The 19,793-nt window shown below is 31.1% G+C and overlaps 1 protein-coding gene and 1 long non-coding RNA gene across 2 annotated transcripts in view; one reads left to right on the forward strand and one right to left on the reverse strand.

The window, feature by feature from the left end:
• Window positions 1-19,793, reverse strand: part of LOC149487006 (uncharacterized) — a 191,238-nt gene that overhangs the window by 167,102 nt on the left and 4,343 nt on the right. The window lies entirely within an intron of this gene.
• rsh (Rap GTPase activating protein radish) overlaps window positions 1-19,793 on the forward strand; it is a 44,761-nt gene that overhangs the window by 2,395 nt on the left and 22,573 nt on the right. Inside the window, exons 3-5 of the mRNA XM_089697078.1 lie at window positions 2,224-2,312; window positions 10,698-10,884; window positions 16,226-16,372. Of these exons, the coding sequence (XP_089553204.1) occupies window positions 2,224-2,312; window positions 10,698-10,884; window positions 16,226-16,372 (423 nt within the window). The remainder of the gene's footprint in view (window positions 1-2,223; window positions 2,313-10,697; window positions 10,885-16,225; window positions 16,373-19,793) is intronic.

Genomic DNA, 19,793 nt, shown 5'->3' on the forward strand with positions numbered 1-19,793 from the left:
CAGGCTCGCTCGCCCGCGCCCTGTCATCTGTTGCCCACTAACGCTGCCATGTTTACTAAAACGAAAGTGACGTGCCGTACACAACGAATAACCTCTACGATATCACATTGACACGACTATATCGCGACTCGATGTAACTAGGCCAGTTTCAGTCAAATTGACGCTACAACGAATAAGTTAACCAGACAATGAGTTTAAAATCACATAGAATTTGCTATTTTTAATATTGTACGTATATTTTTTGGTTATTTAATGTGTGGTTCAGTGATACACCTTTGAACAGTGTAAAGGTGTGACATTTGTACAACAATATTTACAAGGAGTGAACTTAACCTATATACTAACTTTCATTTTCGAACGAACGCTGAATTTTGACTCTATATTTAATGTTTTTATTGCTGAAGAGAGAATATTACATTTTTATATGACAAATGGTGTGTAAATAACGGTGGAACGATATGGTAAGTCTTCAAATTACTCGAAATACCTATTTTCATGCATTTTTCTTGATATAACTTCGATCTTTTCAATAGAAATGTAATTTATGATGATTTTGAATGTGGTTTGTAAATAACCAAAAGCATTTGGGATGTAAATATCTAAATAATCAACCAGAATAATATCAAGTTTAAGATATATTTTTTTACCTATTGCTTTAAATATTATCAAATATAATATACTTACTTACCTACATGAATGAATGACTAATGACATAATAATCTGTTTTTTTTATTAACAATGTAACAATGTGTAAAAAAATTACATCGCGACTATTCAGTCATAAAATTATCTTTCCATTTGAATACACATTCGATAAATATAATAATAAAATACGTATTATGAGATAACGTTATACCATATTTTCATTATGAATAAAAAATTAAATTCAAAATGGCAAAAATAGGTCGTTTTTCTGATTATTAATTTATATTTCTAAACACATGAAAAAATGATTGAAACAATATTAACTCGTGAAATGGGCTGTTACATTTAAAATAACATCGCGGACTCCCTGGTTCGTGCAATAAAAAAAGAAATGAAAATACCTATTTACCGCCCACTTTACTACCTACGAGGTCATTAATTACAGCCCATCTTTCTATTGCTTTCGTTTTATACTTCAATAAAAATACAGGTAGCCTTTTATGCTATCATTAATGTGATCGGTGCCTACTACATAATGTGTTTTAAAATACAGATACAGCAGATATTAAATAGCGTCCCTATATGTACAGAATATGAAATTAAATTACACAACTTCAACATTAGTAAGCAACGCTGAAACTAACGTAGTATACCTATTATCTTTAAACTTTACGTTCGGAAGTTGTAAATTCACTTAGTGAGAGCGACTATTACGTAGAATTTGTTGGTCGTGGAAAATAATATTATTATTAAAACATCCAGCGGAATATCACAGTGTCACAGAATTTCTTATTAAAAAACTTGAGAGCTCAGTATACTAATACCGTACGATATGAGTTTTGCCTTAAAATTTTAAAGGTCCACAAAACTTGGCAGCTCTCCTGGCGAGACCAATATGCCCTTTGGCATTGCGCCAAAAGAAAATCGCTTTCACTCTTTCAGTGGGTTACCGATTTGGCACACATATCTCGTTGTACTTTATTAAAGGTTTCAAGTCGTATATTATTTGCTTTTGTTTATGTTACCTACAATTTCCTTTTTAAATTTTTAGTGGCCAGTACGTCATATGATTTACAAAATGTACCAATTTATTTTCTTAATTTATAATTGTAGGTAATAAATTAGATTAATTAGGTTAAAATAAATTTAATGATGACATCAAAAAAGACTGAATGCATTTTTTTTTACTTAATATAATAATTAATTTGTTCAACTTGTCTGTATAGGCCATTGTCCAATAACTTTTTTAAAAAGTAAAATGCGGCTATTCCATTTTTAAAAATGCCGCGAAGCGAAAGTCTTTTTAACCAAGAATTTAGTAATATGTCATTTATTAAAACAATGTTGGTGTTATTTATTATTTTTTTGTTAATAGCGATGGAATAATTATTGTTAAAAAGAATATTAGTTTTTTTTTGTTGTTTAAAAACCACGATGAATTTGTCATCTAAGAAAAAAATTCGGTAAATTTGTAGGTGTGTTCTTACTTTTAGCAGTTTTTAAATTTGCAAAGATATTTCAATTTAAAATATAATTGTTTCTGATTTGTTTGTTCTCATCTCTTTATTTTTAAAACAGAGCCATCACCATTGTACGACAACAATCATTACCACGAGGAATGTCTGCGTTGCAACTCCTGCGGGTTGAACCTTACCGGACCAAATCAGGTGTGTATTTTATGTTATTGTGAAGTAATTATAAACAATTAAAATATATTACAAAAATATATTTATTTTTGTACATAATGCAAGCGTTACAAAAATTACGTTAGGTTCCTAAACATGTTAAATTACTTACTTACCTATATTACTCTTTCTGTTATGCAGTAATAGCACGGGTGAAGCCAGGGCGTACGACTAGTCATAAATAATTTTCTTGTTATATTCTCCAATATTGCTCCAATAGCGATATTGACATTTTATTGGCTGTCACAAAATGTCAATTGAATTCTAAACAGTATCACATATTTCTCAATCCTTTGAACTTGTCCTAGATAGCGATGTAATATATTATAATATATCCTTTGAAATGTTAAATAATGAAAATAATTTAAATAATTTCATGTCCTCTACAAAATTTTATACAACGGCACATTTTTCAAACAATTAACTTTTAAGGCTGCAGTCTAGCAAAATTGCGTTTTCAACAAGTTATTTGACAATTTATTCCCGGCTAATGAAATGATAAACTGAATTTTTTTTCTTGTTTATCAATTAGTGTTATATACGCAATGCGCGTGAATTTTTTCACATTTATAAAGTTAATTTATGTTACCTTAATCAGGCCTTCAAGATAAGTCTCTTTCCCCCAAAGACATTTCGAGCTAAGTTTGTGCACTCACTACGTTGCAACCGATTACAATTTACACAATCTGATCAGCGCATTATTATCCTTATATAGTCGTTATTAAAAACTGCTGAATACAATTGCCGAAAAACTTATGATTTTCTTAATTAGAACGTTATAAATTCATTAAATTTCCCATTTTTTGCCTTACAAAATCTATTGATAAATACTGCTAAAAGTTATTTTTTCCATTAATTTATTCGAGTTGGTTGAAGACCAATGAGTATTAATCCTTTAAAAAACATTTTTTTTGAATTTTGATAATTCTTTAAATATTAAAAAAATATTTAAAATAATTAGGAAAAATCCTAGCGAATTTCTTTAGTCACGCTCCTTGGGCCGGAGCGTTCTGACGTGTGCTCTACGCTCGATTTTCCTTCATACCGAAGTGAAAGTTGCTCTACTTCATTAAATTTAATATTTTTGTTAATTGATTATTTTTATCTTAGTTTTGTGCAAATATTCGTATTTTTAAACATTTGATTTCGATATGGAAAATAAACGAAAAAAATACGCGTGTAACTACTAGAAAAAAAATTATCTTCGAACATAAAGTTAATGAAACCTTAGATTGCAAAGGTGATTGGCAACAATTTCTTTATTTTACGGGGTGTCAGTAAAGGGATGTATATTTCTTTAAAACCAAAGTAAGCTCATAAATTTTCTTATAATATAATTTTTTTGAAGTACCAAAAATGTTTATTTTTGGTTTGAGAAATACGAAATATAATATAAACTTGTATTGAGAACTTGAACTTCCCAAGTTCATCCGGGGAAATCCCCATACGGGGAAAATGATTTGTTTACTCCAAAATTGATCCGAGGTGTTTTAATTTTTTCTTCTAGTCATTTTCAACGTAGCGGCATGTTGTTTGACTATTAATTTTGTAACTTAAATACAGGATGTTGGTTTTATATTCTGATCTTAAAGACGCGCTGACAAATTTAGTCCGCAATTTCTAGTTTAGTCTACCAACTCTAAGTACCAATATTAAAACGAATGGATTATCATCACATCATCAAAACTCAGATGTAATGGAAGATCACAATAACATAGAAAATTCAGTGGGTGTTGAGAACTAAACAAACAGAAGTAACAGAGACGCGAAGAATAAAAAAAGAGGACGAAAACGATAATTCGTTGATGCTTTCCCTTTTCGACGTATTGTTAGGGTACATCACCAATCTGCAAAAAACAAAACTGATGATTCCCAATTGCTGATTAAAAATGAAAAACAAATAATCGACAACAGTGGTGAAAATTTGCTGATCACAATGAAACATCCTTCAGAGGTAGCAGATTTACTCATTTCAAATGTATCGGTGAACAGCGTAAAGGAGAGGAGGACAGGAAAACATTATGAATGTGGATGGTGGATTGTATATAGTGTGTAATCGATAAGTATGTGCAGGCGATTATGACGTTATTATTGCAGGTATCAAAAAACTTAAAACTGATATCGAAATTACTTTACCTAATGAGCAAAATGACAATAATAACTTTTTAAAAGTATAACGAGAAATATCTAAAAAATTTACTTTATACACTCCCATATCAAAAAGGGAAAATGGGACTAGTAGAAGTTAAATGTCTAATTCCGGCAAAAGACATGAATGCGGAAGATGCGGTTAAAAAAAATTTAATATTTGAAATACAATGCAAAAAATAACACTTTTGTCATAGATAAGAATCATGACTATTTTTTCTAAATTCAGGGACAACTAAACGTTGCAGAAGCAGAAGTCTGCTTATTTGCTGTTTGGACTGGAGTGAATAATTCGTTAAAAATAGAATATATAAAAAAGTATGTAACGTTTAGGCAAAATAAAATGATGGACCATTATCAAGATTTTACATAAATTGCCTACTGTCAGAATTGATTGATTCAAGACTTCAGCATTCGATGCCCATCAAGGACCCATCCTATATCATTCAAGCGATTGAAAAAAAAGAGATAAATCCAGTGCAACCGATAAAGCATCAGAATGCTAGCAAAAGATTTATTAGGTTGATCAATATAAATAAATAAATAAACAAATAAATATTATAGGACATTATTACACAAATCGACCTAGTCCCACAGTAAGCTCAATTAAGGCTTGTGTTGTGGGTACTAGGCGACGATAAATATAATATTTAATAAATACATATATAGATAATAACACCCAGACCCAAGAACAAATAATTGAGTTCATCACACAAATATTTGCCCTGACCGGGGATCGAACCCGGGACCGTCGGCTCAGTAGGTAGTTACTTTACCACTGCGCCAACCGCGTCGTCAATAAATCTATATATTACACATAATATAATAAATCTGTAGAAGACGCGAAGACTGACATCCGCGCGGACGGAGTCGCGGGCGGAAGCTAGTCAGAAATAAATATCTTTTGTTTTCATTTAACACAAACATTACATTTTTTTTATTATATACAAAATTTGTTTATCCGTTTTATTAGTTAAACTGAACAACTTTCACTAAGAAAATTAGGTCGAAAAAAATGTATAGAGTTCTGCATTTTGTATGGAAAGCTTATTTTTTTTATATTTCGTCCAAATTTCTTTGTAAAAGTTGATCAGTTATATAAACATGAAGTTGAAGATATCAATAGAAAGTAGGTATTCGCAAATATTGTGTACTGATAAAAAAAAAATCACCCGGTGTAATTTTTACGAAAATTGTTTCAAATTGTCATTTTTGGTACTTATTACGAATATTAAATTATGCATACGAATGATTTAATTTTTAAAAACTAAGTGGAGCAACTTTCCCTTAGTACATTTGTATTATTTACATATAGGATGACAGGATGCATTTGTTTGCACTACTAGACCAAGCCCTTAATATATTATGCTTTATTAAAATGTGAAATTCTCGTTTTAAATTGTGATATTTAATGTACATACTTTTAGTAGGTAGTTCATTTAATTCAATTTATTGTTTATACATATTTTGCATTTAATAATAAAAACACGTCTGTCTGATAAAATCCGTGTAATTGCAATAATTAATAGAATGAACGGTCTACGATAAGTTTTAAATTGTTTCTCGATAGCAAAATACACGAAATCACAAACAACATAATCATTTTTTGTTTTCTTTCAAATGATTATTTTCAACGACATTTTACAATTAAACAGAACCTAAGCCTTCCGTCGTTTAATCCAGTGTGATTCATTACTGCTGAGCTAGATAATGCCTACAGTTTATTCCTACAATTTTCTTTTCCCTTGCTCAACAAGTTTCTCTATTATACATATTTACCAAGCCTGTTAATTTATTTGGTTGCGAATAAGCTTCTTATGCAATGAATATAATAAATATTGTAGGAAGCATTTTAATAAATTTATAGAAGCGTATTGTAATGTATTTTAACTAGTAATTAATTTTAAAATGAAAATTATTACAATACAATATACCTAATAAATATTATAAATGTTTTTCTTTATATCGTCCAAGCAAAATAATTTCCAATTAAAATTGTGTCATGTGCAACGTTCATTCGGGGTAATCCTTAGGCACCACTTTAAACGTAAATCAAACGAAATTCTACAGGGATACTATTCGTTTAGATTTAGTTCGTAGAAGCAGGTGAATAACACTCCAAACCTAAAATAATATTTATTGGAGCTGTCTGTTATTCAAAGAGAGCGAATAATTAAAGTTATATTAATTGGAACGAACAAAAAAATAACACCTCCTAGGGCGTTTAAAATAAATTTATTGTTTTTAATACAAGCTGCACGCACCAGCTTCTCCTGATACAGCAAGGAAAAGCAAAAAAATATATAAAAATAGGTATAAAGCCTACCTATATAACATAATTCTGGGTCAATATTGGTTACTGGTGATAATAAGATTGTAAAAATCACTCCAGTTGTTATCAAATTATCTATTTCATACGATAAAAAACAAAAATTTACAACTTTGGTAAAAATGATTTGTTGTTTACACATAAAGCAATAAAACAACAATACTACTTAGTTAACCTATAATACATCTATTCAACATCAAAACACGCCTATACGATGAATATCGTATTCACGAAAGCAATTAATAAACCGCTTACATGAAATCATAACTAAATGTTATTAATTCGTCGTTCCGCATAAATACGAGGCGTATCGGGGGCACAGCCTCCGTGCGGCCTTGAACAGAATTAATCAAAGAAATCGCTAAGGAAGCCCACATGAAGTTATTATTATCGTCAATTGTATAGGAAACCATCACGCGGCCTGCAAGTGAAACCAACGAAATTTTAACAATGTGCCATTGTTTATTAGAAGCTTCACAATACTTGATTGATTGCTTTGTGCAAATATTATAATTAGTTCAAATAATGTTTACGCTTGGTATATATTTTAATATCTACAAATTATATCTGATTATAGTGGATGGGCAAAGCTCTAGAGTCCAGGGGGACACTGAGCAATATTAACTGTGGTAGATGGAGTTTTCCATTCTAAAGTTATGTAGAGTAATTATTCCTATTATCTATTTAATGTAGATTTGGCTGCTTCGGATACCAAGACTTGCTATTCAATTTATTTTTATTAAGCGCAAATATTAAAAACAGCTCTAGATCCTCGATTAATTCTTTATGGATTTTTTTATTGTCTCTTATTACAATACAATTTTCTTCCAAACAGGAGATAGAAAATGAGGTTATGCCTGTGGGTTATGCTAATCATTTTTTCAAAAATTTTGAAAAAAAAAAAATAGCACAACCAATGAAGCAAAATTCAAATCATCAGCATTTGAGAAGTATTAAGTGGGTAGGTATGTAAAATGGGTATGGGAAAATATCTAGTTTAGGTTCGTATAAAGTACCTATAAAAAAAATGTATTCCTTAAACTTTTTAATGAACTCTTGGGTACAAAAGCACTGATAACTTGTACTTCTATTGAGACATTCAAACGGATCGCTTAAATTCCCTTTTCTTAGACGAGGGTTGACACATTAAGGAAGATATCTATTTCGATCATTCTTTTTATGTTATCGAAGTGAATTGGTAATATAGATATTGTTTAAACTATAAAGCACCTTTCTAGTAATGTGACATGTTACAAGCTCAATACATTTAAAACAAAAGGTCAGTTTTAAGAAGGGTTCAAGTTATATCATTGAATTGTTATTTTTTTATCATCAGATGTTTTTTTTTAAACATTCAAAATGCATGAAATTCAAAACGAATGCTGCTACAAAGAATTCTCAATTTTATCCTTAATTATTTTTTATGATGTTAAAGCGTATTTTAGGGACACGTGAATTTAATTGTTTAAATCAAAAACAAAAAATCTATTTCATTTTGAATTAACTTTCGATCGCGCTCTTGAGGAAAACATTTCCTTTTAGAACCAATCTCACAATACCGTGTGTTGAATCTTATTGTAACGAAACAACCGTGAAATAGAATATTTATTCCCAAGTATGTATTAAAAAATCTATATGTAAAAAGGAATTTAAACCGACTTTATTTTGAAAGCAGTATTTGTAGAAAATAGACGCATCATCGTAAATGTATTCTTTCAACTATGCTAAATTATGCATTGTTTCGTGAAGATAGGCTGAATATTATGATGTAACGTAATTCAATGAAAACACAAACTTACGAGTATCTTAGATTTAAGAAAGGAATAGAATTTTTTTTATAAGACACTTCTATTAAACTATATGCTAAATAAATAGTGTCCAATACTTAGATTATGGATTGGTCTCCGCGCGCGCGCTACGACTAGATACCGCCGGCGTACTTGAAAAATGCGGCAACTAATAGTACGCCGAATTCGGCGTACCCAAGCCAGTCGTGTCACATGCATTGTGTGGAGAGGGCGAACCGATAGTTTATAAAGATTTTGAACAAAATCTGAAGTAAAATGCCTATTTGTGTCAAAAAACTATTTAAAAATAATACAACAAAAAATAAGAAAGACACTAGGATCACGTACCATCACTAAAGTTTCGTATTAATCGAAATTTCTCCTTTACATCGAAAATTTTTTCTACGAAAATACGACGCCATACAGTGTTGCCGTACTGCATATCCAAAAAATACACGTGGTTGAGGAAATCTTTTAGCAATAATTAGAACTTTTTTTTTTAATACTATTACTAACGCATGTATAAAAAAGTATAATAACAATAATTTATTTCTGTTTAACCATGTTTAACTGACTCATATAATTTTTTTTTTTTCCGCTTTTTTACTTTTAAACAACCTTTGTGACTATAGTATAGTAGCGTCGCAAGTGGATTTGAGTCGCATGTTCATGGATTCGATTCCCGGCCAGGTCAGGATGAAAAAAAATATTTTTCAAACTTCTTTCCAAGATGCCAGATTTCCCATTTATGAGGTAAAATTTAGGTAGCTGGCAGCCCAATTCTTCACACACACTAGCGTCTTTACAAATTGCCTAACACACACTACAGAAATGAGTTGCCGCACTCGCAGAGCTATTGTTTTTAGGTGGTGCGGTATCTAGTCGTAGCGCGCGCGCGGAGACCAATCCTTCATCTAAGGTCCAATAATTTATCATTTAATAATTTTATTACAGAATAGAGGGTAAATTATACTATGTACTTGTTATTAGTTAATTTCCATTCACAGTTTGATTAGTACATTTAATTAGTTTGCGAGTTATGTTTTAATAACCATTTATTAGCTGAACTAATTGCTGAGTAATTATAGTCCTGTTGGAAACAAATACATAATTAGATAATATAATCAGTGTTCAGTATTTCAGTTTAAAATTCATAATTCTTTAAAAATAAACGTGTATTATATGTCTTAAAGAGAGGAAAGCGTCGATCGACTATAGCACAGGTCTAGTAGGTACCTAGTTTAGTCGATCGTTGTGTCTTTAATTTATTGTGTAACTATTTTATAATGTGTGTATAAATAAACGTTTTTCATTTCATTTCATTTCATTATAATGTAGCTTTAAACGTGATTTCACTACACAGATGAAGTTTATGCAAGGTTCACGCAATCCCTTTGCGATTCTCTATTACTTTTGAGGTTTTAAAATGATATAATGAAAAATACTTTCATTGCTTAGATACTTTCTTTTCTATTTATTTTTCTCCTAGATTGTTTGTGATGATAGAATGTATAGAATAGAGATTAGAATCCTCTATTTTCATGGAAACGTTTGTATAATATTACCTTAAAAACACAAACTACTTTTACCTTTATATTTTTCATGTGAATATTCGGTATTCATTTGTCGCCTTTCCGGTTCATCGTCGTCAGCTCTATTCATTTTTCATTCTGTCGCATACCAATGATATCTGCTTCCAGGAAATGCTTGCATTATCATAAATATTTATTAAAATGTTTATTCTTCGTTTATATAAAAGAAGCGATATTCTACTTCATGTAGAGTGAGTGCACACGATGTACGAAGAAAATAATTTCATACAGAAAAATCAAAGGTTCAAAGGACTGATGATTTTACTGCTAGATGTTAAATTGCATAATAGATTTTATTGGTCCCAATTCTCTAAAGAAATACTTTTTTAATTTACGGTATTCATACACAAACAGTAGCGAAACTCCCCATAAAAGGTTCGAAATCTCGTCGATGCATATGTTTGTGTGAGCCATTTCGAACGTTTTATATGGGAGTTTCTGTACTGTTTCTGTATTGTTTACTGTGGTATATCGAAAAGCTAGTAGATTTTGACTATTCTCTCATCACCAGAAACGTGCGCGCCGCTTCAAAAACCAGATCCTGTGCGACCTTCACTTCGCGGACGTCGCGCTCATGGAGTGCAGCGACTTCATGCAACAGCTGCGCAGCTTCAAACCTCAGTCACTCGGCTGCGCTGTGGCCAGGCGCAAGTCGTCAACTACCCTCATATTCCCTTTGCCACCACAAGCGTGTTCAGGTAACTTTTAATGCTGTAACGAAAATTTCTTTTACTAGAGCTGTGTGTAGAATTTATACTAAATATCATAAAATTTGAATCTATGGTTCAAATCATGCAATTTATACTTTTAAATTGTGTCCCACGTATATGCATTGAACCTGTATATTCATTATTCAATTATTTAGTCTAATAAATAATACATACCATTATAAAGCTCTTTAAAATCTGTTTTAATAAAGTGTGGCAAATAGCTGCGAAATTACACATCTCAGACACGCTGCTTAAGCCAAGCGCAAATAACTCGTTTACGCTTATATTGCAACTTCACATAAATTTAAACACCTTATTAAAACTATGAAATGATGTTACTTTGATAAAATCTATGCTACTATGAAGTTATCATCCACATTACGTGTTGGTTGCCTAACGAACCAGATTATAAGCTTGTTGGTAGTATAAAAACTTTTATAATTTATCCAGTGGAATAAATGTCACTCTAAATTTACTTTAGATAGAAGCTTATAATCGGGTTAGAAATATTATAAGCGCTTAAGAACACCGCATCCGTATTGGGCTTGTATTGGGGTGAGATTTCTCCCAATTTTACGCTTAATTGACAAGATAAAACGCGTCCGCCATTTCGTTTTGTCCTTTCAAAGTGTTCACGAAACTCATGAACGGTAATTATATTTAAATGAAGATTTCGCTTGACACTTGCGGCTGAATAAATGAAACGCTTTAGTATTTTTGTATTGCTTGAGGGCGGTCTGGAAAATGGCTAAATGTTTTTTAAATGATAATTGGTTTACCTATACTTATAAGAGTAACCTCGTAAAGGGCACAGATAAGTTAAATTAAACATTTTATGGAGAAATATTTAAAGCATGCAAATATCACGCCTGATTATCCTGTCCAAAATAAAATTGGTATATTACTTACTGACAAACAAGAGTGTTCATACAATCCGTACATGTGTCTACGTCTACCCATGTTAAAGGCCCGTCATCATTATAGGCGGTTATTTATACACATGCCAGTCACTGCAAATAGGCTTCAGCAGGGTGGATCCATCTCATATTTCGTATTTTCATCTGCAACTCAGCAGGCTGCATACTACGCTGTCAGCTAACAACCAGTCAATAACTGTCAAGTGAAAATGGAGGAAACGTGTTCGCGGTAATCTCATCCCGACTATTGTGATATAACTGATATTGTTCTCGACGTATTTTCAACCCCATGGCACCTGCATAATTGAGTTAATAATTGTTAATAATGAATTTATTAAAGGATTGCTGTCGCATCTTTTGACGAGTTTATAATGATTTACAGACTTGTTTATTGGTGGTGCAATAATAAAGAAAATTTTAACACAAAAATAAATTTAGATTTTAGTATTATAGAAAAATTCGTGCAGTTATTGAATCTTGTTTTTAAATACATTTAAGAAATTATACATTTCAACTAGATCAGTTCCCTGAATGCCATCGACAACCGAAATCAAACACAAAAAGAAACGACAGTCACACCACGCCCATCCACGCCACGTCTAGAATAATTGTAAAACGAAAAGTAACTTAATTTCCGCTATTTCCTGAGTCAATCGCGTTCACCACAGACTCACAAACCCGCTCACCCTCCGGAAACCCCCACGTAAATGTATAACGTACCTTTATAAAATACATAAGCTCTTTATTCTGGGAAGGATGCGAGGATACTACACTGTCAATTGTGTACGTTTCGCGTATTGTTCGCGACGCAACACATCCATTTATATACGACATTTAAGAATAACAGAAAACTTACGATTACCTCAAACCTTCAACAAAGAGAAAGCTTTAGAGACATCAAAACATCTGCGTATGTTCAACTGAATGTAGTTCTAAAAATAACCCTTTATTGTAAAAATTGTGTATCTACCTACCCACATGTAGGTATGTTTTGTGTGTTGTAAAAAAGATGTGAAGATAAATCAAAACATTTATCTAAAATACGTTATTGTATAAGCTTTTTTCAAAGCAAGTAAAAAAAGTCGATAATAAATGGAACAAATAATCTCGGTAATGGTTTTCTTAAAAAAAAGTTGTAGATATCTATTTAAAAAAAACGTTGTAGATTCCCAATGCGTAACGTTTTTTTTTTATATTATTTGGAATCACAGCTACGGGAAATGTTTACTTCATTATATTCCCCAGCAGTTCCAAGCCATTAGAAAACCCAAACAGAATTCTTTGAGGGCAACTTAATCGATTTCCCAATTTTTCACAATTGGATAAGTCGACACACATCGTACATTAAAGGTAAAACTTGTTCAGTATGGCAACCCCAAATCGTGTTTGTGCCGCCCTTTTCCCTGAGACTAATATATTTGCTACCACCCCATTGACGGAGCCGGCCAAGTTTAACACTTTACTGCTTTCAATCTAATGTAGATTCACAAACCTACATTCGATTTATAACTAAACCCTTTTGATAAAATTACCCTCGTGTGAAATGTGTTATTATTAGGGTTGACATTTATTATTTGCGTCTAATAACTTAATTTATATTGTAGCAATTTGTCTTTGTTCGGTTTTGTCAAAAAGTTTCCCATTTTGTAGTAGGTATGTACTATGTTAAATATATTATGTATATTGTATATATGTCAGTTTTCAACCATAATTAAGGAGGTTAAAATGTCTAACTCAGTTAATTTACCCATAACATACCTACGGATTAAAAACCAATTTGTGCAAGCCACGTTGTAAGCACCTTTTTGTGTATCACACAAAAATTACACTAGGCGTGACATGATATCAAATTAAAATCCAGCAAAGGTTTACGTTTGCAGAGAGCCAAAACACACAGTGAAATATTAATTAAACCTTCACATTGTATGATAAAGCACGTAGTTCATAAAAACCCGCGATTCAACCGACTACCGTTTACTGCCAATTACTTTTTATTTATTTTATTTGTCAACAACGCTATTTAAACACTATATTTCATTGAATGTGAAATTTAAATGTATAAGTTGTAGTTATTGTTAATTATTATAGTCATAATAAAATTTAAACGGTAATTAATATTTATACTTTTTATGTACAGAATTTATAATATCATTTTCACATTGAATATGTTATCGAATGATATTATTATATTGTGACATTATGTAAATTAAATTAAAATAATTATATTTAGTAACAATAATATATCAAACTGTAACGCAAAATTGTAGAAATAGTTCATCTCATATAAATTCATTATTAATTTGCGATGTGAAATATCACCAATGAAATATTATTACAGAAAATATATTTTGTAAGTTGTAACCTTTCTTATTATGGAAGATTCGTCTCATATAAATCAATTTACAAGGGTCCTATAATTAAATCACCAAAAAGTCGTTTGTTTTTATATTAAGTAAAAGACTTTGAAATATTCCAATTAATTGTATTCAATTATGAGCCCTTATTTTATGCTATATTTGAAATTAAAAATTGATGAATAAAGTAATTAAAATTCCAAAAATCCCATACGTTCGAAGGGATTTTCGAATACGTTTCCAAGAAATTTACGATATTTTTGTCGAGCTAAATGAAAAACTCCACATTTGTTTTTAAGATTAACGAATGGAAAATTAATAATCTTTCGTATGTATTTCGCTTTCATAAATGTTGCAATTATGTTTGTAAACTAATTCTGTTTCGTAAACAACCTAGAGTACAAAACAATAAGACTGAGAGTAATGGTTATAACATACATGGATTTTAAAATAGATTCTTGATATAATGTATTATTGTTTTATTGAATAGCATTTACTTTATTTTCAAGACCTTGGAGGAAGAAAAGAACAAAAAATTCCTTATCTCAGTACACTCTAAGTATGAACGCCAAGCATAATAATTAAAGTTTGGTGTTCTACCTTACAGTGAATTGAGTGATGTGAACAAACAGCGAAAAAGAAGAAAGAAGAAAGAAGACCTCATTAAAACATACTGCATGATAAATTTTATATTATGTAAGTCATAATAAAAAGTGTAACTGTATTTAATATTTATTACATTATTTAACATAACTTAAAGTTAATAAAGTTTTATCTAACATAACTAAAATTTACACTCTCCATAGTAACAATAAATATTTTATTTATTAAATAATAAAAAACACTGTCTATTTTCCAACATCAGTAAAATTATCTTCCCTTCATCAAGTTGTCAATTTCCTTATTTCGTTTTCGCGTTGGTACCTTTAAAAATATTTACCAGATTGAAATGAAAATTTCCATAAACAATTTCATAACATTAAACTTGACTGAAGCTCGTAGTTAAAATGATGTTTTCCGACCAAATAAATACATTGAAACGTGCACAAGTATTTGATGTAAACTCTAAAATAACATTCATAAAATATTCAAAAGCTGTGAACATCACGGAATATTCACTTGCATCAGTAAAATGATGTGGCAACATTGCGGATTGTATTTTCCGAAAATTTTCCGCCAACAAGACCCTAAGACCGAGTGTAAATATTTTATTTAGGACTCTGGGACCGGCGGGTAATGGCGTGGTATCAGATTTCCGTCCCATGGACTGCTTTAAATATAGGTGTGTTTTGTTGCGAACCGTAAAACTGTAATGACATAAATACAACGCTCTGCAGAATCTGCGTGCTCATTTAATTCTTTTGGTTTACTTTTCAAATGATTGTTTGAGCTTTGTCAAATTTTACTGCGGTTCAAAATACTTTCAGCAAAGCTTCACAGGTGCTCTACATGATTTATTTTTAAATAGTAGGTAGGTTTTTGTTTACAATTATGATTATATGTACTATCCGTAGATACTAAACTTTTCTAAACACAAAAGTAACTTTTGCTAAAACAAAAAAAAATATCACAGAGCGAGATTATTGAGAAATGATAGGTATAAATAATATGAAAAACATGGAAATAGTTCTAATATTAATAGAAGGGCATTTATTAGCGTTGAAGGAAAACGTTATTCATATCGGCCCAGCTGTGGCCATTCCCCTAAATGCTCTAATTTGGCTTTCTGTGAAAAATAATATACATTAACATAAAGCCGTCGTATTTCACTAACTAAAAATGGATTCAATAAAAAATATCACGATTCCTTTTCGTCTTATTTTCTTATTTAATGATATCTTTATACGTATTTTTTCAACCAGCGTTAACGGCAGTTTAGGATTTTGTTAAAAAAATTAATAAAACATAGAAATATAATGTTTCTTTTTTTTTCAAAAATTTTGTACAACAACACAGGGCCGTAGTAACCTACCTACCAACCACCGTGTGTACCACCCTATGTCAGAACCTTTTTCATTGAAAACGTCATACATCTCTCTAACCCGCTTATTCTTTTAGATGAATTCTGCGAAGAGTACCCGCACAGCCTGATTCCCACGCCGGGGTACTGGATAGAGTGCTCACGTCAGAAAATAGCAACAGACACGATATGGGACGAATCGGAGTCAGAACATGACAGCGGGCCGGACAGGGACAATGATAATGGTAAGTGTATTATGTTGGACGACATGCAGTAATATGTCAAGAAGTAAATATATTTTTAAACAGCCAGTAACATGTTATAGAATATGTATATACTAATACTCTATATATATATACTATATACTCATCGACTTTTATGTAAATGCAATCCATACTATAATATACTATAATATTATAAATGCGAAAGTAACTCTGTCTGTCTGTCTGTTACTCAATCACGCCTAAACTACTGAACCAATTTGCATGAAATTTGGTATGGAGATATTTTGATACCCGAGAAAGGACATAGGCTACCTTTTATTGCGAAATATGTACCATGGGCGAAGCCGGGGCGGACCTCTAGTTATCGATATAATATTATTGTTACAGTTAAAATCAAATATGTTATAAATTGTTTCTTAGTAAACAAATATTTTTTGTTTAATACGTTTCCTTTGCTGCAGCCTGCAGTATACAAATAACGTATGAAATCGAATCGGTACATTACTTTCATATCACTTGGCTCTACGTAGCTTTTAAAAATTTATCTGGTACTCTAAGAAATAAATATCACGCAGTATGTTTCCCCCACTCGTATCAATATCTAACCCTCATGATTCTAAGTTTTCGATTCATTTATTTTTTACTAGCTGCGCTCCGCGGTTTCACCTGCGTGGCTCTGCTCTTGTTGGTCTTAGCGTGATGATATATAGCCAATAGCCTTTCTCGAAAAATGGGCTATCTAACACCGAAAGAATTTTTAAAATGGGACCAGTAGTTCCTGAGATTAGTGCGTTCAAACAAACAAACAAACTCTTCAGATTTACAATATTAAGTATAAATATCACATCAAACACCGATAAAGCTACCTTCATAGTGACTAATAAAATCTATCCTGTACCAAAAATGATTGATAGAAGTCTCCCAAGGCAATCTGTCAAGATGCTACGTAAGAGAATGCCAAGAAAAATGGGAAAATTATGATGATATTATGTATGCTTTTGTCATTGAATGATTCATCTACTAATGAATTACGTATTACATAAACACGATTTTCTACTCTCTATTTATATGACACACTGGTAACTGATGTTGAGTTGATGGTCGAATATAAAGAATTATTTCAACAATAAACTGCTTCATAAACTTTGAATTCACTATTTTTATACATTTTTTTAAGATAAAAATAATAATGGATAGAATGATTCAACCACCAAATGCATTGATCTTGGTTTTAAAATTTTTAAAAGGCATATGAAGTAAACTTTTTAAATATTTTTAATAAATATCTGAATGAATGAATCTACGAACAATACTCATACCAACCTGTTCAAACACTAAAAAAGCCGTTACAAAAAATTACTCCCCATCGGTCCTAACGAGAGAGCATTTAGGGAACTTTTTCAATTTCGATAAATTTCATTAGAAGAGTTTCCCAATAACTCACCTTCAAATGTTACACACGTTAAACTTTTATAGCACTTTTAATTAATTTTTATCGCTTTGACCTATTACTGAGAAAAACGAACATTTATTTTAAAAAAAGGTGTATAATATTCCATTATTTCATGAGTAGGTACTACGGCGTAGCCTTCCGTAGCAGGCAAGTTACATAATATAATAAGATATTTGTTCATGAAAAATATTACAATATACAATTAATACATATTTAACTCTTCAAAATACTTTTATTTATTAAATAATTTAATTAAAAATGAAATTAGTATTTCGTTCAGTCAAGCACTTTAAGTTACGAAGATTAAATTTGTAACTTCACAACGACAAAACGTTCACCAGTTAATTCAATAATAAAATATTTCAAGCGTTTTACGTTGATACTTCCAAAGAAACCAAAAGTAAGTAAAGTTGCTTGGTGGTTAAAATGCACTTTGCAAAATTTACGACGACCGCGGTTGCACTCTTCAAAATACTTAGTCGATTATTTAACTTCTTGAAGTGAAAAATCTTAAATTGTAAGAATTTCTGTTTAAAAATCTTTTTTAGAATTTAATCAAATTGTGTTCTACTCATTTTATGGAAGCAACAATTTTTTCCAATGCTCAAAATTTCTTTAATTTTTTTCCACTTATTCCAACTATTGTTATTAATTAATTAGTTTTATTATTTTCCTTAATTTCTCTCTTCACATTAAGAAAAGTGGTATTTTTTAGTGAAAAATTACATTTTAATACGAAAATGATTTGGTCATTCATCAACAATAATAAACTAAACTATGAAGCCACCAAGGGTCAGTCTTCATTCGGCACACGTTTTCAATTTATCGAGCGGGTTCATTATATACGGAGAGGAAGATGTTTGGCGCCCGACACCACGTCTCGATTCACAACCCACAAACAGACAATGAGCTTCAGTTTCCACGGTACAATTCCTTACACTGATCTATTTGTTCCAACTAAATTAAACTCGACACCTGTACAACAATGGCTACAATAAAATCACGTTTGATTATCGCGACATCAAACATAACGATATTCTCAAAGAATAAGGAACCGAAGGAGTAGTTTTCAGAATATTATATATGAAATAAGGTTATCGGGCAACGTTATCATAGAATCTAAAGATAATCAGAAGTAAGTTAATATAGAGACTTACGAAAAAAAGAATGAGAATCAATCAATTACGTCTTTACCTTTACGTTCTTAAACAAAATTTTCAAACAATGAATATGTAGAGGAAGTTTTATAACAATTTTACTACTTCAAAACGTACATTATATGATAAATGAATCGGACTGACCTTATCACAATACACTTACAGACGGTACTGTTTGCGGTTATATTCTATAGGGAGTAACTTCCGAACCCAGTATCGACTCTAATTTGAATAGTTTGATACTGTTTCAGTAAACATTTCTAGTCTACATTTCTACATTTTACATGAAAGCCAATCATTCTGGAAATGTATATAAATAATCACGTTTTAATAAATTTCAATTTTATATTTCAACGTAATTCATAAAAATATATAAATTTTATCTAGTAGCCTCGATTATAGATTCGAGTGAAGTAGCCGTGTAATCACTAACTGAATATTTTATTCAATATAAATTTGCTAGCTCTCGAGTTCTCTATCGTGAAAATGTGTTTCGTAAATCTAAGCACCTCCATTTTATTTCGTGTATGAACGTAAAGAAAATTTTTCGCGTTCTTTGTACGAATTTATTTACTACAGTCATGCGAAAAGGGGCATATTTTCGACATTTTCGTACTTTGTGCGTCGTAAGCGGCAATCCCAGGAACATAGAATATTCATTTCTCATCTCAACGAAGGCCTAATCGTGTAGGAGGGGACTAAGACATTTTTCCGGTGACGTTCCTGCGCATTATTGATGCATAAGCCAAGTTTCGTCTGACCTTTGTACCTCGCGTCCCGGCGACATTTTACATTGTATTTTTAACAAGACGTTACCCGCCGTCAGACTTTC

The sequence above is a fragment of the Colias philodice genome, chromosome 7, assembly GCF_061535455.1.
Source record: "Colias philodice isolate Cphi_HAF_F1 chromosome 7, ilColPhil1 Martin Lab GWU primary, whole genome shotgun sequence".
NCBI lineage: Eukaryota > Metazoa > Arthropoda > Insecta > Lepidoptera > Pieridae > Colias > Colias philodice.